General features: G+C 31.3%; 2 protein-coding genes and 1 long non-coding RNA gene across 8 annotated transcripts in view; 1 reads left to right on the top strand and 2 right to left on the bottom strand.

Moving 5' to 3' along the window:
- Positions 1 to 26355, bottom strand: part of LOC110022247 (DNA repair protein REV1) — a 181257-nt gene that overhangs the window by 135545 nt on the left and 19357 nt on the right. The gene's annotated exons all lie outside the window — the stretch shown is intronic.
- Positions 1960 to 7399, top strand: LOC110022277. Of its 3 annotated transcripts, none has more exons than XR_002293760.1 (4): positions 1960 to 2103; positions 2712 to 2778; positions 3069 to 3208; positions 7323 to 7399. It is a non-coding gene; the product is annotated as an uncharacterized LOC110022277 (long non-coding RNA). The 3 variants fall into 3 exon arrangements; XR_002293761.1 differs by lacking the exon at positions 7323 to 7399 and adding an exon at positions 3837 to 4103; XR_002293759.1 differs by lacking the exon at positions 7323 to 7399 and having other exon boundaries at positions 3069 to 3345.
- On the bottom strand, positions 4756 to 26183 carry LOC110022270 (calmodulin-interacting protein 111). The gene is made up of 11 exons (XM_020721124.1): positions 26167 to 26183; positions 25356 to 25695; positions 24029 to 24187; positions 23224 to 23951; positions 21668 to 21857; positions 10433 to 10640; positions 8607 to 9103; positions 7307 to 7733; positions 6580 to 6660; positions 5735 to 5925; positions 4756 to 5208 (listed from the first exon to the last, which is right to left on the bottom strand). Exons 2-11 carry the CDS (start codon positions 25626 to 25628, stop codon positions 5074 to 5076), a joined length of 2889 nt encoding a protein of 962 aa, XP_020576783.1. The 5' UTR covers positions 25629 to 25695; positions 26167 to 26183; the 3' UTR covers positions 4756 to 5073.

Below are 26355 nucleotides of genomic sequence, written 5' to 3' on the forward strand. Positions count from 1 at the left end.
TAGTGTCTTGGATGGGGATTATTGCACTATTGTCGGGTTATGCGGAGCATTCTCTCTATTTTTATTCCCCTTATTTTTTCCTTTTAAATGTTTATTTCTAGATTCTTTCATTTTTTGTTTCTACTTTGTATGTGTTTTTTTAAGGGCTGTTTGGCGATCGAATTTACGTTAAGTAGGATTTATCAAGAGTGAAGATCGGAAGCAACAACAACGTAAATCCGTTAAATCTGCCTCTCTGTGGGATTTTTCAAATTTGGAACAACTGTACACAAGACAAAAAGAGAATATATTTGATTTAAGAGTTATTTTTTTATTATTTATTTTTTGTGTTTGGCTTGATTTAAATTAAATTAATGATTAAATTCTCTTTAAAATGTGCTGCCAAACACCCCCTTGGTTGGATTCTTGAAGCAAGTAACACAACTCCACAACCATTTCCTCCGGCAACCCTTTGCGGGCTCTCTTCCTTCAAATCCAACGGCAATAAGAGCAAGCGACTCCGATAGGTTGAGAAAGGGTGAAATTAGGGTTTTCGAAACTCAGAACTTAGTGTTTTTGAAGGAAGGGGACGGTAGTCTGTATCCCCGTTTGGTAGCTGGAGATACTCTCGAATTACACGAAGTAATCGTTCAAGGATTCGTTGAATGTCCTCGAAGCAGATTTCTATCACGCAAAGATGAGTCACTCAACCATAAACAAAAAAAAAATTATTTAAGACAACCACCGCGGGAATACCCACCCAAGAGAAGATTTGAGTCCCTAGCATCTCCAACCATCCCAGGGACGCTTAGAATTTCCCCATTAGGAGTCGAGGATCAGCAGTTAGACCATGTTAACCGACCGACTCATATCGATCAAGCTCAGCCAATCGAGTTAATCTTGCCAACTCAAAGTCAATTATGTTTTGACGGGTGAACTAGTGAGCAGCCGTACATTAAACTTATACATATAAAATACCAAAAATATGTCAGTATTGTCTCTCTTAAAGAATGGGCAAAAATATAATATCATCATTATGTATCATATCCTCCATAAATAAGAAAATCATTTTATGCATAAGTAATGACGAATTAATATTCATTCTCTTTCCTCTCTTTTCATTTACGCTCTATTTTTTGGGTATGATTTTCGGACAAATTAGAATTCATTATTTTTCTTTTTTTTTTTTTTTTTCTGGTGCAACTTTTTGCTTAACACCATCCCATTCTTAAAGTTTTTCCTTCTTCAAGGCTCTGTATCTCCCCTGTTTATATAATCGTTGCCATGATCACGAAGATTGATGTACGCCTGAGGCTTATCCATGAATTTCTTGAGCTTTTTGTGAACAATAAATTTATAGCTAACCTCATGAATGATAATAATTTTAGTAAGGAAACTTTGAACTGTGTTTTGCTATAAAAAATAATAGTTACCAGTAGAATTTTCTGCCAATCCTGCCTATAGAAAATCAGGCTCTACCCCAATACTTTACAAGAAGCCGTAACTGTTATGATGATTCTTAGATTTCTATCCACCAAGTTTTCTATAATTTGTGCGCCTGCCTATGATAAACTCTTTGGTTTCTAAGCTGTTTTACATCACCTAAATCTGAAAAAAAAAAGAAGCATTTACTTTCCTGCCACAAAATTCTTGTATATTTACATATCCAACACCTGAACTTTCATATTTACATAAAAATCATTCAAATCTTTGACATTACATAAAATATATCACTATTTTTAAATATTTCTTATTCATTCCAAACTTGCAAATATATATATATAGATACAGATGACAATTTTTGCTGATTTACACAATACAAAATGTGTCATCTTCTTCAGTCTTACTACAGATTGTTTGTTAATTTTACTTTTCACATGTAAATGTGTCATCTTCTTCAGTCTTACTACAGAAATATGTTACTCTATTTCTGGGGCTTGTGCCTTAATATTTTTTCTTATCATTTATTGTGAGATTTAGGGCCGCTGAATTTCTAAGCGATGGGCCTGCCTTCAAATCTGCATATCGTTCACTCCTGCAGCCACCTTCTTTCTTTTTCAAGCCCAGTGGATGAACTGCAAATTTGCAGAAGCTCTAGGAATGAAGAGAATTTTGATATATAAGGTTTGATTCTTCTCATCCATATTTAAAGTTAGAAGCATTTACAAACGTACCACAATTTTTATATATTTACATATTTAGCACATAAACATTCTTATTTACATGCATACTGCTCAAATATTTAACATCATGTAAAAAATTTGTCACTATTGCTAAATTTTTAAATGTGAAATACACATTTTCAAGCATGTGTATCATACCTAAGTATCATAAATTTAAATATCAAAACCTTAGGTGTTAGATATATAAATACATTAGAATTATCTGGTGCTTGTGCAAAATTTCCTTAACTTTATCCCTTTTATTTTAGGAAGATTCACATACATTCTACTCAATTCCTATTATTTTACATATCTAACACCTGAACGTCAATTTTTACATATGTCATATTACATATGCATGAAAAGATGTATTTCAAGTTAAAATAATGGTATTTTTGATGTGATATAAAAGATTTGGGTGGTGTAAGTGTAAACAGTAAAATTTATGTGTTAGATATGTAAATGCATAGGAATTGAAAGGTATATATGTAAATTCACCTTTATTTTTTGTTTGGCTTAAATATTCAAAATTTTTAGTTGATTTCAGTGTACCAAGCTGCTTTTCTGCAGGTTTATATTGATGGAACAACAACAATGTTAACCAGTGAAAAGAAAGCAAGCATTAAGCAATTTTATGGTAATTAGTCTCTCGTATCACTCATTATTAGGGCTATTTGGATGATGAATTTACAAATCTACACCTAATCATTCCTATTTACATGCAAATCACTAAAATATTTAACATCACATAAAAAACAGCACCATCTTTATCCTTTTAAAAGTGAAGCACCCATTTTCATGTATTAAGGTTATAACACCAAGGTGTTTTAAGTGTAAATATCAAACTTTGAGTGTTATACATGTAAATACATAAGAATTGTGTGGTATTTGTGTAAATTTCCTTTATTATTACGTTCCTGTGGAAAGGTACAGGAGAAAGAAGATGAAAAGCAGAAGCATTTATCTGTGGCGGACATTGAAAGATAGGAGGAGTGCATGCTGCCGAATAGCGAGTTTGTGTTACCCAACTGTTACCATTGCGTGTGCTTGAGCAGTTTTAATGAATGGTAAGTTCTCCACCTACTTTAACAATCTAAACAAGAAATTATAGGTTTATATTTTATTGATTTCTTATATTTTTAGGGATAATTACATATATGCCATTCAAAACTATTGAGAAAACTATCACCTACACATGCCACAATCACACCATTGAAAGTTTAATAAAAATTAAAATAAAAATTATCTATGGATTGGAGTTTTATTTTGATTTTTTATATTTGAGCGAAAAATGGATGAAAGATGGTGTTGGATTGTGAATAATAGTACTTTTTTTCATCATAATAAAATTTAATTGATAAGCTGTAAATTTGTTATGGAGGATAAAAATGCTAAACAAGCAAATTTTTAATATCATAACAAAAAATACATACATCACCACAATTCTTATGTATTTACATATCTAACACCTAAACATTCATATTACGCTACTTTAACACTCAAATCTTTAACATTGCATAAAAATATCGCCATCAATATCTTCTTACAAAGTGAAATGGTGATACTTTTGATGTGATATCAAATTTTTGGGCGGTATAAATGTAAAAAAAAAAAATTTAGATGTTAGATATGTAAATACATAGGAATCGGGTGGTATGTATGTTAACAATTTAACCATTTACATTTGGTTTGTAGTAAATCAAAATTAGAGTGGTGTCATTTTGGCGGAAGTAGCCTCATGAAAGTGGTTAAAGATGGAACTGTGGGTCTATAGTTGATTTGGCAACCGTATTTGAAGAAAATCATCGTCGCTTATCCATCTATTTAGATCTGCTTCCTTGCATCCCTTAATATAATTGTTTTTCCGTCTGTTCTCTTATTTTGTCGCTTCTCATATTTGAGAAACTTTTCATATTTTTGTACAAACTCTTCCTAGAATTGCTCAATTGTGATGGTAAATTCACTTTGCACTTAACAAATGATAGATTTACATACGTACCGTTTAACTCATATGTATTTACATTTCTCATGCCTAAATTTCAAATCTGTTCTCTTATTTTGTCGCTTCTGAGGAACTTTTCATATTTGTACAAACTCATGAATTGCTAAATTGTGATGGTAAATTCAGTTTGCACTTAACAAATGGTAGATTTACATACATACCGTTTAATTCATATGTATTTACATTTCTCATGCCTAAATTTCAATTTTTACAAGCATGAGAAGGTATGCAAGTTTAAATAGTGGTATTTTTGATGTGATGCGAAAAGTTCTGGCATTATAAATGTCAAAAATTTAAGTTTAAGTATTAGATGTGTAAATAGATATAAATTATATGGTATGTATGCAAATGCCTCTTAATTGAAATGCATTTGATTTTTTTATTATGGGATTTTATTGCATTTCTTTCTGCAGCTAATCAAATAGTTAACGAAATTAGATATATATTGATGATAACTCAGAACTAAAAATTTAACAAATTAAAATTAAAGAAGATTTAAATACTTACATATGGCAAACCTAAATTTCAATTTTTACGTCTCTGCCACTTTATCTCTTCATTAAAGGTTAAAAAAGTAGAACATGTAACATGAGCCCACATCTACAATTTTTTTGTATGCATAAAATTTCTAATAATATATAAAAAGGCTTACATATATGCAACAATTATTATGCATTTACATATATCAACTTTCATATTTATCCTTATAACATCTTGTTGTCATGAACAATGCATGAAAAGGTGCATTTCACTTTTAAAAACATAATGATGGTGCTATTTTGATGTGATCATCCGAAAATGAGTGATATGCATCATGTAAATATGAATATTTAGGGGCAAGATATGTAAATACATAAGAATTGTGTGGGATGCAACTAAATGCCACCATATCAATAAATATATAATCATACAAGACAATGGGCATGCAGTTCAGGCAGATCCACCATCAACAAGCCTCCGAAATTGCTCTGCAAGTTTCTGATAAAAACTGACTTCTGAAGGATGCACCCTACTAATTCCAATCCTGAAATGCTCCATGGAGACTACAGATATCTCCAGGTTTTCCTGTTAAAAGGAAGATACATCATGGTTAAAAAGGGTATAAAATGAAGAAAATATTGACATGAATTGCTAGCAATTAGGCCATGATTGGGAAAAAAATGTGATGAAGAAAATTTTTAGACTTCTCCTTTTAAAAGAGCCCCTCAAAAAACAGTTATTTACAAAAGTTGTTTTTTGAAGTTTGGTATAAGTTACAACTTGAAAATTGATTTAAAAAAAACATCATTTTAGGAAGGCTTGTATTCCACTCAATTCATATTATGTACATATCTAACTTCTAAACTTTGATCTTTACATAAATGCCATTCTTCATGACAAACGCGTATTTCATTTTTCAAAAGTTAAAATGGCGATATTTGTTTTGTGATGTGAAAGTTTAGCGGGGTATAAATGTAAAAAACTAAAGTTTAGGCATTAGATATGTCAATACATAAAAATTGGGTGGTATGCATGTAACTGAAAAAGCAGGAAAATTTCCTCAAATGAGCCTAAAATTGACAAGAAGAAAAGGCAGAAAATGGAAACAAACTTCTAGCGCTGCAACGGCGGCCTCTCGACATACGAGCTTTATATCCGCTCCGGTGTATCCTGGAGTAAGACGAGCAAGCTCTGATGGGCTCACATCGGGACCGCAAGGCATTTCACGTGTATGTATTCGAAATATATCTTCCCTATCTGATTTATTTGGTGGTTGAACATCCACAATTCTATCAAATCGTCCTGCAATAAATCAAAATTTATGAATGAACAAGTAACCTCGACACCAAGACATCCAAGGAGGACTGATGTGCAAATTTAAGGTCGATTTAGATTGAGTGGCGCATAGTTTAAAGAAGTAACGTTATCAAGGAAGATTTACATACATATTGCTTAATTCCTATGTATTTTCATATCTAACACCCAAACTTCAACTTTTACAAAATACGCCACTTTACCTGCTAATAAAAAAAAGATGCATTTCACTTTTTAAAAGTTAAACTAGTGGCATTTTTTTATGTGATGTGAAAGAATTGGGTGGCATAATGTAAAAGGCATTGTTTAGGTGTTGAATATGTAAATACATAGAAATTGGGCGGCATGAATGTAAATGCCCCAATTATCAATTCAAATTCAGAAAAAAGGAGAGACAATTCTTATGTATTTACATATCTAACACATAAAATTTGTTATTTACATTTGTAACACTTTGGCGTTAAAGCCTATGGATGAAAAGGTGTATTTCACTTTTAAAAAGTCAATAATAGTGACATTTTTTACATGATGTCAAAGATTTGGGTGCCATGTATGTAAATTTGAAGGTTTAGGTGTTCGATATGTAAATATAGAAGAATCGTGTAATATGTGAGTAAAGGCCCCTTGAAGTTATGGCAGAACCTGGTCTAAGAAGCGCAGGATCTATCTTGTCAGGACGATTAGTAGCTGCAATGACTGTAACTCCCACTCTTTGGCCAAGACCTGATGAACGATGTCGAGTAAAAAATACAAAAGGTGAGAAGTTCAAAGTTACATTCGCCAAGGGTGAAACAATAAGAATGCATCATAACTCAACATTAAAATAGATTTTTACAAGGGAGAGCAAAGTAAAACAACAGTGAATTATTTTGCATATTAATGTAGGTATCTTAGAATTTAAAAATAAAGGCTAAAAATTGATATTTGATGTTTGCAAATCTGCCCATAATTTTTTTTGTTGATGAAAAGAAATAGCTTTTGCATAATAAATTTCAATAGTAGTTTTATTTTCACATGACCAAACATTAAGAACTTTTAACACAAAAAAAAAAAAAAAAAACTCTGAGCTCCCTGAAAACTTGGATTAAACCAAACCGGCCGAAACTTCCTATCTGGTAAATATAGAATGTCAGAATCTAGCATTCAAACCATGAATAGTAATGAAGAATGTTGAGATAGAAGCACAAGTTGTGTTTGTTATTTCAGATTTCCGGGCATCATCGTATTGTATTTTTCCTTTCAAATGCGTTTGTTGCAGTAGTTTATTTACTTTCCGTAATAATATTTGATTTTCCTAATGTGGTTTGAATTATATTAATAAAAATGTTACTAATTTATGTAAAATTTCATGTTATAATGTGTATCATACCATCCATTTCCACCAGCAACTGGCTCAGAACCCTGTCAGCAACCGAGGTACCATCATTTTCCGCTCCGCGAGTTACCGCAAGGCCGTCGATTTCATCGAAGAATATAATTGCTGGAGCATTCGCCCTTGCTTTTGCGAAAATTGATCTCACGGCCTTCTCAGATTCCCCAACCCATTTACTAAAAAGTTCAGGCCCCTTAACTGCGAGGAAGTTCAGCTTCGCTTCGGAAGCTACCGCCCGTGCCATCATGGTTTTACTACAACCAGGAGGGCCAATCAATAATAATCCTCGAGGAGGTTGAACCCCAATACGTTTGAAAGCATCGGGATGCATTTGTGGCCATTGGATTGCTTCAATCAACTGCCTTTTTGCTTCTATTTGGCCACCAATGTTCTCCCAACTTACTTTAGGAAGTTCAAGCATTACCTGTAAATAGTGAAAACCAAGTTGTCTTACAATTTAATGGATATTCAGATAATGAGTAAAGTGCCCAAATAGTCTCCTGGCCATTTAAATGGGATTATTTTAATCTTAGAGTTTATAAAGAAAAAAAACTAAATTAGTCCCTAGAATTTTTTAATATGGGCTAAAATAGTTCTCCAAGAAGATTATTTTAGCCCCCATTAACAAAGTTTGGGGACCCCCTACAAAGAGTCAGGAGATCATTGTGACACTTTTCTTTTCAGATAATCATTGACATAGAAATTGAATCAATATTCTAAGAGTCCTCGCACTTTGGGGATTGTTAAAATGTTTGGCTCTAGGATTAATATTTTTTGCAATAAGTTGAAAATAGATACATGGAATTTCTTTGTAAGTTTTCTTCGTAGCTTGTTTACAAGACTCACTAAATATTATCAAAGGACAAATAGATTAATGAGATAATTTTCAAAGTCCTCACTAATTGAAATTAAGTAAAGTGCTAAAATAGTCCCTTGACTATTTACAATTGGGTTATTATAGTTGCAGTATTTACAAAAATGTTAAATTACTCTATGAACTATTTTAATGAGGGTTAAAATAGTCCTCATTTGGCATAAAATAGCTTCATAATTAAATTAATACTTTTATAAACTCCAGACTAAAATAGCCTCGTGCAAAGAGTCGGGAGAGTATTTTTACAGATTCCTTATTTGAAAATCGAGTCACAATCTATAATTGGCCTTCAATAAAGAGAATAACATATTTATATATATTGATGCCAATTTCTAGTCCATATTTACACTAGATAATATAATTGACACAAGAATGCAAAAAAAAAAAAAAAAGAGAAATCATATATACATGTAAAAATAATACCTCACGCATAGAACTAGGCCTCACTTTCGTCTTCGCAACTTGAAAATCTTCCGCAGTTACTTTTAACAAAGTCTTTTGCCCGTCTCCATGAGAATCATATGAACAACATTCTGTACGACTTTTAGGACCACAACAACAACTATCAGGCGAAGCTGGCGTTGATGACATAGTCAATTCTGACAATAAGGATGATATAGAATTCAAATCATCATTACATGAAACCTCCCCAGGTTCCTGAATTTTAGGAACTCGTTTATCCGTATCAACTGCACCAGTTTTGGAATGTGAACATTTTAAAAGTTTTTCGGAAGATTTGAAGCTAATAAAGCGACAAAGAGAAGTCATTGCAGCTTCATTACATAAGGCAGCTAAATCGGCACCGACAAAACCATGTGTATCAAAAGCCAATGACTCGAGCTCAGCATTACAAAGGGAATGATCAATGTGGTTTAGCAGAGTACGCAATATATCTAACCGCTGGACTGGAGATGGCACTCCTGAAAATAAAAAAATGAATTCAAACAGCTTCAAATCAATGGAACAATAAGTTTGCCTTACATTCCATGTTGGAAAATACAAATAGAAGAACACACTTAAGAAGAGCACTTGTAAGCTAATCAAGAGAAATGATTCTATTAATGTTTGAATATCCTTATAATTGAAGATATTTCCCTCTTCATTTCCCATCTCTTGTATTTATTCTAGAGAAAAGTGTCAAAAGAGCCGTCAACTTTTTGCAGGAGGTCATTTTAATCCTAAAGGATATAAAATAGTCAATTTAGCTGCCAATTTCTTTTAAATACGGGCTGAAATGGTTCACGGGGAGGACTATTTCAGTCTCTCATTCAAAAAATTTGATAAATAATTTGACACTTCTATAAACATTGAAACTAAAATGACACATCTAAATAAACAGGAGATTATTTTGACACTTTATGCATTTTATTCTATTACATAGGCACTCCTCTTAGCTAATAAGAGAACAATGTTCTCCAATTCAACACTATGCAACATTTTCATATTGGCATAGTCTATTTCCAAATTCAATGACAACACTATACTTAATTCTTGCAGTGTCACGAAAGGCAAAATCTACCGCCTTTAATAAGTGTAAAAATATATGGGTCTTTGTAGTATTATGTTAATAGTTTTAATGAATAGTAAATATTTGAAATATTAAATTATTCAGAAAATGTAAAATTGATATAAGGAATAGGCAAAACACTATTAAATATTGGCTCAAGCTAGCATAAATGAGGTGGCAATTGGACAAAAATCTACATTGTACGATCGCAACAAGATTCGAGCAGGAAAAAAAAAAGGAAAATGACTGAAGGAGAGGCTGTGCCATTTATTATATCATAGTTTCAACAAGCATGATTATATAATAAGGAAGATTTACATACACACCACTCAATTCCTATGTATTTACGTATCTAACACCTAAACTTCATTTTTTATATATATGTCACATTATCTATGCATGAAAAGGGTATTTATCTTTTTAAAAGTTAAATAAGTGGTATTTTTAATGTGATATGAAAGAATTGGGTGGTATAAATGTAAAAAAGAGAAGTTTAGATGATTGATAAGTAAATACATAGGAATTGAAAGGTATGTATGTAAATTGCCCTTATGCTAATCATAGAGCTAAAAACAATGTTCTATTTCAAACAAATCAAGCTTTTGATTAAGCCTGGTATAAAAAAAAATATTTTCCATTTCTAACAACTCACAAAAATTCAGCTTCACAAAAAAATGCGAGCTTAAGAAACCTAAGAGGAATACTAATAACAATTTACAGGATGAGGATCATCAGTTCATACCTATCTCAATTTCTCGATCGAACCGACCAGGTCGTCTCAGGGCAGAATCAATGCTGTCTGGTCGATTTGTGGCAGCAATTACAAGAATGCCACCAGATTTTTTAATATCATCCATCAATTTAAGCAGAGTTGCAACCATTCTAAGGGATAACTCTTCACCTCCACCCGCCCGTGATGGAGCAATGGCATCAAGCTCATCAATAAAGACCTTTAAGGAAAATACAGAAGTGAATCTCCAAACTTATGTCAAATAGTGACAGCATAAAGCGGATGATTAAAAATAAATTGTGAGTTAAATGTTGAGATCCAAAAACTGTAGTTTTGTACAGGAATAATAGCTTTCATCCATAAATATATAAGAATTAAATAGAAATATTTATGGAGTCCAAAGTATAAATCCTCAATGATATTCTATAGAAACCTCTATATATGTAGAAATTACAAACTACTCATTACAAAAAAAAAAATTGCTCTACAATGTTATTAGAAAGTTTAGTCAGGCAGAGAAATGATCAACGTCTAGACTGCTAAGTAAAAAGATCAAGCTGTGCACATCGTAAAAATAAATAAACAGCGAAAACAAGGAAAATCAGAATTGAGCTGTGCACATCGTAACAATAAATAAACAGCGAAAACAAGGAAAATCAGAATTTAAACGTTTCTTAATGTGTAGAATGTAGTTAGATTTCGATGAGAAATTGAGGTAAAAAAGGTGAATTAACCAATATACATATGGGTTTGCCTAGAAATATCAAAAAATAACAACATAAATGTGAGAGAATCATGAAGCTTTATGAGTTCTCATTTTTTATTTGGTCCAACTTAATGTTGCACTAGCATCTAAATCTATTCTTTGTTAATTACTTAAACATTTTATTTTCATGTATCCTCAAGTATATCCTTGTCTTTCCCATTTCTAGCACCAATTTTATCCACTTTTCCATATTTTTTACCCTTCATTGCGCATGTCCAAACGTCCTCTCCATCGCTTCAAGTCGACGGCGAGTTTGTAGTCGGTCGCCCCTTCGGCCCTTCCCAAGGATTGGAGTTCAAAGCCGTTCGCCATCGCAACTCGAACATTTCTTCCTCGCTGTCTCGTCGATCCGAGCACACCACTTCTCTTCTTTCCTGGTGAATACCTACGACCAACTCCACATTCACTAAAAGTCTAAAACATGTAAAAATTGGAGAATTTTGGTTTCCTTCAAAACTTGGATAATTTAGTTTGCTTTTTATGGTGACAAAGAGCAATCACTTTTCTCAATCTTTTGGTTTATAGTACACTTTGACATAAGATCCCTTGATATGGTATGATTGAGATTTAAGAAAAAAATTGGAACCATTTGTTATCCTCCTATTTAAAAAAAAATTGTCTTATCTTGGCAATATTATTGACCAAATCTGATTGATGTAAAATATTAAATTCAAGTTTATGATTGAACCCAGATAGTTGAGATTAGGTAAATGATGTTGATGATTTTGACATCCAATATGATAAGGTAAATTCAAGGTTAGAGATAGTTACATTGCTTGAAATTTTTTTATGTTTGTTTGAGTGTTGAAGCTCTACCTTCACCATAGCCATGTACTTTTTTAAATTCACAAATGTCAAGCCATGGCTTCTTAGACTTATGTCATTTCTAAAGAACGAAAAAAGTGATTATTATCTTGATCTGGTACTAAAATGACTTGATGTAAACAGTCAGGAGTATTTTGATACTTTACTCTTGAAGAAAGCTTTTGTCATCTAAGGTGGTGTCTTATTTAGAGCGACTAAATGGAGATTTTTTTACAATTAATAGCTTTTGTAAGGCTAAGATGAAGATTTCCAAAAATTCCTTATACGTTTTTGGAACAAGGCCCTTTTGGCTTTTTTTTTTCTGTTAATGTCTATGTTTTAAAATTTTAGTAATTTACTTTCCTTCATTCTCAATGAAACTATTTAATGGATATCTACTTTTTACTAGGTAATTGAAAGGTTGCTATCCCTGAAGTTAGCATTTTGGTTCCCACATGCTCTAACTTACCATGGCCATTACTTGAAAATATGCACATTTAAAGTACTACGTTCTGTTAGTAGAATTAAATGAAAATATGACCCTCGATAGGACGCAATGGAGACAATGGAGAAAAAGGAGAAAAAGGATTCATGTAGCCCATCCCACTTAGTGGGATAAAGACTTGTTGTTGTTGTAATAATATGTTTCATTGGCGCTGCAATAACCTGCGAGTTGTTAGACTTTTATTGCACCTCAATGATGCATTTGGGATGGTTGCAGTCTATTGTAAAATTGTTGAATTTTTGTGAAAAAAAATTAAGTTTAAGAAACATGCTTATCACGAGCCAAACTAACATGCATACTTGGAAGATTTATTACATACATACAGTCCAATTCGGTGGCAATTTCTACGTATTTGCATATCATTCTTAAACTTTAACTTTATTATTATTATTCATGATATCCTTATCTCTACAAATAGTTGAGCTTTGTAAATTATTTTGGGAGTGAAAATATTTGTTATATGGGAACAATGAAGTTCAACCCGTGCCTGAAACATGCGCATAATTGACTCAAGAATTTTTCAGTGAGAACACTCTACGTCCGTCTTATAGTTTGCCTTCCAAAATTAAACCTTGAGGTATATTTATAAATTAGTTAACCTTTAACTCTTACTAATAAACTTTTAAGAATTGATTTGAGCTTATTAATAGTTATATGGTTATTGGCTTATTACATATTTTGCAAACTGGCATTCCAATAAATTTTAGACATCAATGAATTTTTCAAACTAAAGTGGATAAAGCATTATTGGCCATATGTTTTTCAAATTAATTATTGTGTCTTTTGCTTCAGTAGTATATTCAACATTTTGTGGCCATCACTATTGATTTACTGCTCGAAGTCTTTATTTCTATAGCCACATACAGGTCTTCATGTTCCTATTTTCTTTTATTTTAAAAAAAACCAACAATGTGCATTTTTTATTAAAAACAGGCGACAGTGTGCCTTGTTTTTTAAAAGTTGCTGATAGTGTATTTTTTTTAAAATTTATTGCCTCCATTTACATTTACTTGTTATAAGATATTGAACTCTTAGATTTTGAATGTTTTATTTTTTGAACATATATTTCATGTTAAAATTATTTTATTATCAATTTTAAATTATTTATATTGATGATATTTTTTTCTTTAAGCATTAATAAATGGAACTTTATTTAAAAAGAAAAAAGCGAGAGAAATTAATATTGACAGTCTTCCAGCAGATCCTGGGCATCGTCCTTCGATTTGAAATTATGATGTTAATGATAAGGATGCAATACAAAGAGCGTATATGTTGAAGGGGCCACATGAACCAAAAAATCAAAATTTCCCACAAACATTGATGGGTAATGTTGCACAGAGATTTAGTTGAAAGTGGTTTGAAGAAATCCAAGTTGGTTAAAGTATAGTGTGCAAAAAGACGCCGCATATTGTCTTTATTGTTATCTATTAAGGCCTCAAGGACAAGTTACTACAAGTCAAGGGGGTGGAGATTTTTTTTGTTGGTAAAGGAATTAAAAATTGAAAGAAAAAAAGAAGAACTTTTATATCATGTTGGTGAACATAATAGCGCTCACAATAAAGCAAGACAAAAATGTGATGATTTAATGAAACTGTAAATACAGAGTGTTCCTATTATGTGGATAAGTAAATATGAAAGAAAAAAAAGAATATCAGATTATGTTGACTGCAGCAGTTGATTGTATTTGATTCTTTTTACGACAAGGATTATCATTTCGTGGCCATGATGAATCATCTGAATCAATTAATCAAGGAAATTATTTAGAATTGTTTCATTTCCTTACTAATCATAATGAAGAAGTGAAAAGTTATATTTGATAACACTAGTACAAAGTTACAGTTGACTTCACCAAAGGTTCGAAACAACTTTGTCAAGCAGCAGCAGTTGAAGCTCTTGTCCTTATTATAAAAAATATAGTTGATTCATACTTTTCTATTATAATGGATGAGTCTCGAGATATATCAACGAAGAAAAAACTAGTTGTTGCAGTAAGACATGTCGATAAAAAAAGACAACGTTATTGAAAAATTTATTGTTATCAAACATGTTTCCTCAATAAATACAGTTACTCTCAAGGCAACCCTTGAATCTATATTAGCAAAACATTCATGAAGCATGCATAGAGTACGTGGCCAATGTATGATGCAGCATCTAATATGCGGAGCTAGTTTAATGGCTTAAAAGCATTTGTTCTTCGTGATAATCCTCAAGCATACAACGTTCAATGTTTTGCTTATCAACTTTAATTATGTTTGATAATAGTAGCAAAAAATCATTGGCAAGTCAAACAACTTTTTGAGTTTATTTCAAGAATTCTCAATACAGTAGGAGATTCTTGTAAGAGAAGCAACAGTCTCAAAACTATTCAATGAAAAAATTCTTTTGTATCTTAAGATTGGAGATTTACTTAGTGATCGTGGCTTAAATAAAGAAATTTCTTTGCAACAAGCCGGTGAAACCCGTTGGAACTCACATTTTCGAACTTTAATTAGTATCACCAAAATGTATGCATTTGTAATTAAAGTGCTTAAGATTGTAAAATTGGATGGGTACATGATCAACAGTTAGTTGAAGTTGGAATTTTAATCAGTGCAATGAATATTTTGACTTTATCTTTACAATGTATTTTATGATTGATATTTAGGTATACAAATAAATTATCACAATCCCTACAAAAAAAAGATCAAGATATTGAGAATGCAATGAAATTAGTGCAAGTGTCCAAGTAACGATTACATATGATGAGGGAGAATGGATGGGATTTTTTAATAGATGAAGTGTCTCGTTTTTGTAATGTTTTTGAAACTAATATTCCAGATATGAATTATATTTTCAAAGCTAATCTTCGATCAACACTTAAAGAGGGGAAAAAAATTACAAATTTACATTATTAAATTTACTTTTTAAATATTAAAATGATGGTATTTTTTATATGATATGAAAGGCTTGTGTGGTATAAAAGTAGAAAGTAAAATTTGTGTTCGATATGTTAATATAATATATAGGAATTGGTTGGTATGTATGTAAATGGTTTCGTTTCTACGATATTCCAGTCAAACAGGTTTGTTCGGGTTCTGAGGTATCAGAACTGAGCAACATTCATCGTGATATGATTTTAAATTTTAAAGTCAATATTGTCATTTTTTTCTTGTAATGTTTCGTTTCTACGATATTCCAGTCAAACAGGTTTGTTCGGGGTTCTGAGGTATCAGAACCAAGCAACATTCGACGTGATATGATTTTAAATTTTAAAGTCAATATTGCTATTTTTTTCTTCTAATTTTAACATGTTATTTTTTTCTTTTTTTAGGGTCTCATTATACTTCATATTAATGTGTGAATGTGTAATTTACTTTTGTATATATAACTGTGTTTCTTTGATGTGATCGAAAATATTTGAGTCATATAAATGTAACAACTCTTTTGTATTTTCATGTCTTAACATTTGAACTTTAATTTTACAAACTTATCACATTCCATATGAAATTTTGACCCGTTTTACTTGCCTTAGGTCAGTATTTTTCAGATTTTTTATTATGGATGAAGCACAAATTAATCAAATTCGCATTGTTGCTCTCTCCCTTTACACATATTATTAATTCAAATAGAAAATTTGTAAATAAGCTGTTTACAAAACGCACAAACCAAACAGCTAAACAGCTTATCCAGAACAGGAACAGAATGGTCATTTATCCAAAATCAATTGTTTTTCAAACACACAAACCAAACAGTCAACCAGGTTATTCGGATCAGCTGCTCATCAGCAGATTATCAGGATAAGTTGCTTATCAGCATAAACTGAATAAGTTACAGAATAGTCATTTATCCAGAATCAGTTGTTTTTTAAACGCACAGACCAAACAGTCAACCAGGTTATCCGGATCAGCTGCTCATCAGCAGATTATCAGGATAAGTTGCTTATCAGCATAAACTGAATAAGTTGCAGCTGCCCCAAACAGACTCTTAATGACTGTCTCGTACTGTATATTGAAAATAAAGTGTTTGATTTGATTCTCAATGAAGTTGTTATGCGATATTATCAAAATATGCAATATTATCATAATATATTTTAATTTATGATTGATAATAGAATACTAAACTAAATAAGTTGCAGTTGCCCCAAACAGACTCTTAATGACTGTCTCGTACCGTACATTGAAAATAAAGTGTTTGATTTGATTCTTAATGAAGTTGTTATGTGATATTATCAAAATATGCAAAATAGATTAAAAATTATATAATATATTTTAATTTATGATTGATAATAGAATACAAGACTTTATTTTGAATCATGTTATTCATTTTATTTACATGTATTTTTTTAATATAATAAATTTGCCCTCACTCATAAAAATGGTCAGTTTCGCCCCTATGTCACTCCAACAACCACTCACTAATTTATCCTTCATAATTTTATCACACATTCTATCAAAGCTCCACTTAAATGTCAAATTTTTTTACTGAACAATATCATATTCACACAATATCATCGACATAATTACAATTTTATAAAACTTATCTTGATTCTCCAAGATATCCTCTGTCATACAAAATTTTAGACTTCATTTTAATCTCTCAATCTCAACTCTAGAAGCTATATCCACACCAATATTTTCATTACTTTGTATAACATATTCAAAAAAATTAAATTGATGATACACATGCAACATAATATCTTCTAATAATATTGAATGATATATACTACCATTAACCACCAAAATATTCTCTTCACTAATATAAGTTTTCACTTAATTCAAAGGATGACTCCCAAATCCAAAATAGAAATATCTTTTAATCAACTCTAAAAAATATCTACCAAATAGCTTGCTTCATATATCTTCATAAGCATCTCTACAACTAACATAAAATAAGATGTACCCAATCATGATCCTTAATGTAAACATACCATAATTGAAAAGTCTAAAGCAACTCCGCAAAGTACATCTAATACCAACAAATGGCCCATTGAATATAACTTTAATAGTTAACATATCTTTAACACAAAGTTTTTCCCTTAATACCATCAAATTAATTTTTATGATATTAAATAATGTCTTCCAAAGATCACTAAAAATCATGTAAAAATAATTTGTTTCTCTCTATTTTACCATTTATTTTCTCAATACAAAAAAAAGCTTCTATAGTAATTTCTTTTTTTGGCATAAAATCAAATAAATTATCCAAACTGATCTATTTTTTCAAAGCAAAATATTACTTTATAAGTTTGATTTTTGTAGACATCATGCAACCTTGAAGATTACCTTAATACTTAAATGTTGGTGCAAGATACATTTACAATAATTTGGAATCATCTTAGTCTTAAAAATTCTATTGAAAATATTTATTAGCCAAATTGTTAAAATATCCCCCATAAATTTTCAACTCTAAATGAGTATCTATTTTGTTCATCAATAATCATCTTTATGCATCTTCTTTAAAAGTATACTTTTTTGGATCAATTTATGATATATTTTAATATAGTTTTCATTGTGCACCCCTAAGATATATTTTTTCTTTAAACCTCGCATTTATAATTTTTCAAATTATTATTTTCATCCTTTACAAAATCTTTATTTTTCATCAAAACACTATTATCTTTACTTATAATGCATTTAACTTAACAAAGTCTTAAAATCTCTAGTCCATAAACTTAGTTATTATAGTTTCTCACATTCACCATTCTTCGTACTAAGCATATTATATAAATCATCAAAAGCCACAACATTTTGTTTTACTAAGAATAGTTTTTTGCCAAAAATTTACCTTTATTATAATCATTATTAACCTCAATAATAACCAATTTTTAAAGCTATTACCAGTGCATTTTTTCCATAAAATCATTTGCACCTCGTGATTCTACAAACAAACCTCCTTGCTAATGTATGATCCTATTTCTAGGCTCTCCTAAGGCTTGTAAAACAATCCTCCAAATGGAATTAGTAAACTTATTTCTTATTAGATTTAGACCAACTAAAAAATTCCAAGTTACACTATTAACAGCCTACTTTAAGAAAATCAACAATTCATCGCCTTTTGAAGAAATGTTACTTTCATTTATACTCCTAAGATAAACATTCATAACTACAAATCTATGTTGTATGATTAAAACCCCTCCAAGAAACACTCACAATATTGGGGAAAAAATGATTTTTCTGTTATTCCAAGTAAGAAAAAAATCTATTTGTATTTTAATCACTGCTATTTCTAAGTGATAAAATATTCTTCCCATTTATTTAAATATATATTCGTTAATGAAAGATGATATGGTACTACAAAATCAAGTACAATATCGCATATCATATTTGGTGCAATTACATACATAGCACTCGAAACATTAGTATTTACATATCTAGCACCATCTTACATCCATCTTTCAAATTCTCACACGAATACAAAATTCCTGATAAAATCCCAACCTATTATTTACATTTTTATCAATTTCTCAATAGTTTGATCGTGACACATGTAAATCTATATGTTCAGTAATTCAAAAAAATACAAGAATGCTAATTTTGTAAATAGAACTATTTCGGGTGTTGTGTATATAATTATCCCATTATATATTTATGCCGTATTACATAATCATCAAGAATCCTCCCATCATAGATTTTATTAGAACCTATATACACATCCTAACAAACACTAATCAATCATCACATATATTCTACCCATATTTGATTTTTAATCTATCTTTTAATCTAACTTGTGAAGCATTCAAACTAACCACATTCATTACATCCTCATCTATAATTATCTTAATAGCAATCACCTTATCACCAACCATATTCACATCAACAATTTTATGTTTCAACTTTTTTATCCATTATAATCTAACACATTACTATTGCTAATAGTTTCACTATACAGTAGCCTATAACATCCCCAAATGTCCTTGAATTTTTATCATATTCATTTGGTTTCTTCTAAAAAAGATATATTTATTCTTCTTCTAATCTTACTATATAGAAACAAACCGACTAAAATGAAAAGCAAACCAAATGTTAAAGCCAAGGATTGTGTGGCAAGCTCCCATAAAGAATGCTACCCTAATACACTAAACCAATCATCAACAGGCAATGTGTAACTTTAAACAAAGCCTCTTTTCCATTTACAGTAAGTAGCACATACCATTTATCGGTAACTTTGAGCACAATGATATAGTAAATCAAAGTGTTTATCATGAATATAGAATAACAATACAATCCAAAAAAAAAATTTGGACATAAACAAGACAAGGATTTGCATAAAAATTATATCGATGACTGAAACAAGTAATTGTTTAGCTAAGAGTAGGTTTTTTAAATAAGAATTACAAACTCCTATAAATCCAAATTTAAAAAATCCTAAGAGTTATATCCTAAAGATTGTTTAGCAAAAAGGAAAAAAAGTCCATGAACTATTTAAGGGTGTTGTTTTAGCCCTAGATTACATAATGTCCAATTTAATCCCTGGACTCATCAAATCTGATTCAATAGCCCACTGAATCCTCAACATCAAATCTGTTTCAATAGCCCATTGAATCCTCAAATTTGAGGAGTCAACAAACTAAATTGAATACATCTATAATTTTAGACTAAAATGGCTACATTAAATAGTCCATAAGACCATTTTAACTTTTTTCTCAATTGATTTGCTTAACTACTTAATTGTTTGTTAAATCTCAATAATATAAAAATAGATTTAATACAATATCAAGATGTCATTGCTACAAAAATCAAAGTGACAAAGATTTAGCCTATATTCTATCTGAATCTCAGATGATTCTTGCAACCAAAGATCCCCATTAATAGTAGATCTCCCAAACTTGGATGAAAAAACAAAGCAGTGCAATTAATTTTTAAAAAAATGTTATAAAAATCTAAATCTTAAAACAATAATCTCATGGAATAGTGTCTTTAAAAATATATCAAAGTAAAAAGGTCTCAATCTTCCATCTTGCAAAAAAAGAGCTACTTCTATAAATTACATGCATCAACAGAACATAAGACACTCTAATTTATCTTATGTATTAGTATTCAGAATATTTTCCCTTATAAAAGTTGTAAGTCTTTTTGTTATCAAAATGATTATGTGAAACCCCTCCTTAAGAAGAATGAAACTGATATCATAAACATTTATAAAAATATTTAGAATATCACATCCCAGGTTAGTACATGAATTTAAAGTATTCTACAATAAAACTAACTTGACCAATATCTACCATATTTATCTAAATGAAAAAAACATGATAAAATTGTTAAAAGTAAGAGTTATAGTCAAAATTTAAGTACTTAGGTACTTACCTGACACTGTAACAACAAATATCAAAAAGTTATCCCCATAGTAGTACTTACCTGACACTGTAAGTCTGTAACAACAAATATCAAAAAGTTATCCCCATAGTAGGCGTTTTAACAAATTAGCAACATTTTATTGGTTCTACGATGAACTGAGATGCAAAGACAGATAATTTCAGAACAGTATTATCACATGCTTCTTCCATCATTCAACATCCTTTATTTTGAAAATTTTCATTAATATGATCGATAATTGATTTATTGTCACTATCACTAGCTGCCAAATTTAATAAACATATTTAATAAAATGGGCATTTACATTTATGCCACCCAATTTCTAACTATTTACATATCTAACACCTAAACTTTATTTTTTACATTAATAACACCCAAATCTTTTATATCTCAATAAAAATACCACCATTTTAACTTTTAAGAAGAGAAATACACCTTTTTAATGCATAGATAAGGTGGCATGTATTTAAAATTTGAGGTTTAGTTGTTAGATATGTAAATACATAGGAATTAATTGTTATGCATGTAAATCTCCCTTAATAAAAATGGTGCATAGATTATTTTGTAACCAAGCATGCATGTGCACTATTAGCTTGGAAATATTGCTTTTATATGGTGAAAAACGTAAATAAACTTGACAAAATGTTGACATAATAATGCTAAGCAAATATGACCCCTACTAATCACTTAAGATTGACATCGTGCAGAGTCTTCATTGTATGGTTATAATCTTACCAAATGATACTTGAAAAATAAATCTTGAATGCACCATAGAAAATGTTTAGCGTAATCATGCAAATTCCAACACAAATCAGTAGTGAAATATGATTTTAGCCAAAGAAAAGAACGAAGAAAGGGTGTAGTTCTGAGAAAGTTAATACCACAGCCGGAGCAGCTGTCCTTGCTGAATCAAAAATTTTTTGTAATGCTTGCTCACTTTCACCGTAGTATTGACTAACAATTTCAGGTCCGTTGACCAAGAAAAGTCGAGCACCAGCTTCACGAACACAGCATGAAACCATGGTTGTTTTCCCAGTGCCAGGTGGACCATGAAGAAGAACCCCGGAGTACCTAAATTTGGGATGAATAAAAAACAGCTAGTAGAAAATCAAAAGGGCTCGAGAACAGCTAAGTACCAAAATAGCCAATATGCACGTCTTAATGAAAAGGAAAATGATCTGGTTTCAGTGATAACTCAACTGAAGGAATGAGGAAAAAGCATAAAAAATGAATCAAAGAAGTGTAAAATAAACCAAATGTAGGGGTTTTTTAAATTTTAGAATTTGGTCAGATGAAAATGAAATGCAGCACAAAATTTTGGTGAATTCGGACTCTGGCTCTCTCTCTCTCTCTCTCTCTCTCTCTCTTGTTTATCTCTTTACTAAAAAATTCAATAGAGAAAAATAACAAAAAGTAAGAAACGTATAAAAGAACTAGGAAAAAAAAAAGTAAATTTAATTCCTAAAAAAGGGAGTTAAAGGAAATAATGAAGTGAACTAGAAGAAAGGGAAAGATTTATTTGTTAGTAGGAATGAAAGTATGAATTTTAAACAAAAGGAAAAAAATCTTACTATTTATATTAAAATATATTTAAATAGAATTTAATATTTTTATTATTTTTTTATTATTAATTTTAAATGATCATAAAATTTTGTAGCCTTGTAGTCAATTAAATTATTAAAAAATAATAGTCATCAATTATATATATCTATATCTATCTATCTATCTATCTACTATATATATATATATATATAGCACAAAGGCGAACACGAAACTGCCAAATTTTAGTTCTTGTTCGGCTCGTTTATATATCGAGCACAAAAGAAATATTCCTCTGCTCGTTTGCTTAGCAAATGGATAGAACGAGAGCTACTTAATGAGTTAAACATGAGCTATTCACATTAGCAAACGGATAGAACGCGAGCTACTTAATGAGTTAAACATGAGCTATTCATAAACAACGAGCCATTTTGACAGCCCTAGGTATTATAAGCTATTTGTTGTCACTTTCTAAGTGAATAGAAATTTTTTCCATAAGCCGATTGCAAAGTTAATTTGTGGTATTTTTTACCCAATACAAACTGAGGGATGAGCTTCTTTATAAGTTGGCTACATCAACCTTTACATAAAATTAAAAACATATACAAAAATATAGATAATTGGCTATAACATGTATTTGCATTTCATTTCAAAAAGAAAAATACCAAAGCGTGCAAGTTAAAACAGAATTCAATTAATCTTCATTATATTATGCAATAATCATAGTATGCTTGAGAAGAGTAGCATGTAAAGATCAAGAAAGTTTTCATAGATTCTATATGTATCCATCAAAGTAGGCTGTTAAATTAGATAAAGTCATAAACATTCATACTTTAAAGATACATTCTAACCATATGAATAAAAAAAATAAGGAGAAATTGTTTGTGGAAAGAAATACCTAAGTAAAGGATCCTTTTGTGCTAATGAAAATTTAATAATCTCCTCTAAATCAGCAAATTCTTTAGATAAACCGCCCAATTTTGGTCTATCATTAAGTTCCCCGTCACTAATAAATTCCGATATATTCTCTTCAGGAAAAACTCTTCCACTTGAGCTTTCACTAGCTGCAGTTGTGGTGCCAGAGAAAGAAATTTTTGTTTTAGCTTCCACATAGAAAGCTGTGTACTGTTCTGCATCTTCCACAGTAAAAAAAAGAACTTTTTCCAATACCGGAAAAGCAAAAAGATTTCCATGAAGCAAATATCTTCCATAAAGAAATTTATAAGCAAATTTCTCACGTAAAAGTTTAGTTTCTTCATCAACCAATGCCAACTTCAATGTTGACTCATTAAATACAGAAGAATAAAAACCTCCAGGCAAGCGAGGATAATTTTTTGAAGCGGAAGGAAGCCTTGAGTGATCGGATCGAGTTTTAGGCAATTCAGCTTCGCCATATCCATTTTTTATGGAGGCAAAATCTATTGAACCAATAAATGTAAATGGAAGCATATTTAAGTTCAGGTTCCTGCATTTATGGGAGCGAAGATGACAAGTATTGTTTATATTGATTTCATAATGAGAGCTTGAAAAATCTCCAATGGGAGAAATAAATAATGGTTGGCCAATTGCAGGAAACCCCATAGTGCAAGAAAGAGCCCACGATAACCTCGCTTCGTTCTTTTGAAGCTTAAAAAAATAACAGAATTTATGCCAATTAAAAGCTATTCATGCTGAATAAAATACATTTTTAAGAACTTTTGTACCTTATCACAAGATGATACATTGGCTATTGCGAAATAAGATCCCACATTATTCGATAAGCTATCGTCGGAATCAATTCCGAAATTTGCAATGTAGTTCTCCACAAAATTGTATAGTGGGAGTTTGTGCGAAGGTTCTTTGTCTGATCCAGCTAATGCAACCTGCTTTGCAGCAACATGGAATCAGACAGATTTCTAAACAAGAATTTATAAAAGAAAAGACAGAATTGGAACTTGCTAGAAATAGAATTCAAAATCAAAGCAACATTAAAGTATAAACTAAATTCCCTGAAAGTAACAGCAATCACTAAAATTTTTAATTGAATTTTTTTTAATATAGACCAAAATATGAGTAAAGTCACTACAGATTTGCAACATATGCAAACAAATCCCCTTCAATACCTCAAAGCTTGGTGAGAGAGCTTCTAGATATGGTTTGCAGTGATTTTATTGCATAACTCCACTTTGCATGATCTTATGCAAATCAATTTGAATCTTGAACCCCTAGACTTAGTTAGCCCTCCTCGTTAGGGTCGATCAGCTTCAGGCATTTGTAGGAATCATCATGGAGCTATTGAGAGACCTGTGAATGACATATGGTTCTTCTAAAAGATACTTGAGATCCTTCAAGATCAATTGGAAATAATCAAAATAGTGCACTTGCCCAGACAGCTAGGAGATTTTCTTTAAAAAAATGACAACTTTGACCTCCAAGACCAGGAGGTGTTCATTGACCAATGGTATTGATGGTCGGGACCTTCTAGCTCTTGGTAAAAGATAAACATTGTCATAACCTCATCCACAAGCTCCAGACATTATGAAAAGGATAAATCAGCTTCGCTAAAGATAACTTGAAATGAACTAATATTTATAATTTATGAGAGAGAATTATTGTACCAACTTCTACGTAAGGAGAAGAAAATTTATAAATAACTCTATTAAATAAAATTGTGTAGGTTCTACCAGCTTCTAATTACAAATACCAGCCTTTTCTGATAACAATTAGTAAAATTTGCAAAGTTTAACCATGGAAAACAGCAAATTTTCTAACCAACCCACTTGAAACTTCTCAATCCTCCTGGTAGCAATAATTAACACTACAGCGAAACATACATCACTAATGTCCATAGATTAATTCATTATCCACCACAATTTGTTTTGGTCCGATGAGATCAACAAGCATTGTCTACACTCCAACAAAATCCCACCTTTTTAATTAGTGGAAGAAATTTTCAATCACAGGAAAAAAGAAGAGTGACCATTTAACTAACTACATAAGTTCATAAATAAATCAATGTCGAGCAGCACAAAGTTGTAGGGTTTAGCTCACCGTGACAAGATGGTTGGAGCAGAGGGAGTACGAGGCCAAAAAGGACTGAGAAAGGTAAATCTTCGAATGGTTGGAGGAGAGAGCTTCTGTACCACAGACCACTCCGCAAATGGCTGACTCTGATATAAGGTAAGGGAATCGAACAGCGGCATCGGAGAGGACCCGTCTATTAGAGCCCTCATCGGAGCCATCGGTTGCTAATCGCCGGAGCGGAGTCGCTGGAGATCGGGAGGCTGAAGATGATGGCTTCTTACTCTTCTTATCCCGCGACATCGTTTGTATTTTGGCTAAATTTAACTCAAATAGCCAAAAGGATTGATTTATCGCTCAAAAGCAATACCTGTAAATCAATAAATGGCGCGTCATTTTCATGAAGTCAAAAACTAAAGGGCGGAAACAGGGATGCGGAGAGCATTTCGGTGCTCTTTGGTAGCAGGATTTGAGCAGGATTGAACGTAAATCCTATCAAACAGCAAAAAAATACAATAAATCCAGGAAGTTTTTGTTCGTTTTTTTTTTTTTTTTTTTTTTTTTTTTTTGTGTCAATTGTAAGTCTCTCTTATGGGTCACGTAAATGACTAGTAGACACATGAACAGTAAAAGAGAAATGACCACAGAATAGAAAAAATAAAAGATGAAGAGCCTGCGTGCATTAAATACCCTTATATAAATATGTCAAACATGTCTGCCCAAACAAAATAAAATCGAAGCATATTAGATCGATATCCCCAAAAAAATGCTCATGTAGAATACTTATAACCAGAAGTTCAAGTGCAAGTGTAGGGTCACGAATAGGGTCACGAATGCTTACACCCGTGTGGACGATGGAAGCTTCACGCCTAGCAAAGCAAAGCTGAAACCTACGGCTAGCTAAGAACGAAAATGTCAGGGAGGGTCACGAATAGGGTCACGAATGCTTACACCCGTAAGGACGATGGAAGCTTCACGCCTAGCAAAGCAAAGCAGAAACCTACGGCTAGCTAAGAACGAAAATGTCAGG

The sequence above is a fragment of the Phalaenopsis equestris genome, unplaced genomic scaffold, assembly GCF_001263595.1.
Source record: "Phalaenopsis equestris unplaced genomic scaffold, ASM126359v1 Scaffold000002, whole genome shotgun sequence".
Classification (NCBI taxonomy): Eukaryota; Viridiplantae; Streptophyta; class Magnoliopsida; order Asparagales; family Orchidaceae; genus Phalaenopsis; species Phalaenopsis equestris.

What these genes read in the sequence shown, in the direction of transcription:
- LOC110022270 (XM_020721124.1), bottom strand. Translation starts at nt 25,628, where the DNA reads ATGTCGCGGGATAAGAAGAGTAAGAAGCCATCATCTTCAGCCTCCCGA. An exon ending in CAAAAGGATCCTTTACTTAG is followed by an intron (nt 21,858 to 23,223) that starts GTATTTCTTTCC and finishes TCCCAAATTTAG; the next exon opens with GTACTCCGGGGTTCTTCTTC. An exon ending in GGCCTAGTTCTATGCGTGAG is followed by an intron (nt 7,734 to 8,606) that starts GTATTATTTTTA and finishes CACTATTTACAG; the next exon opens with GTAATGCTTGAACTTCCTAA.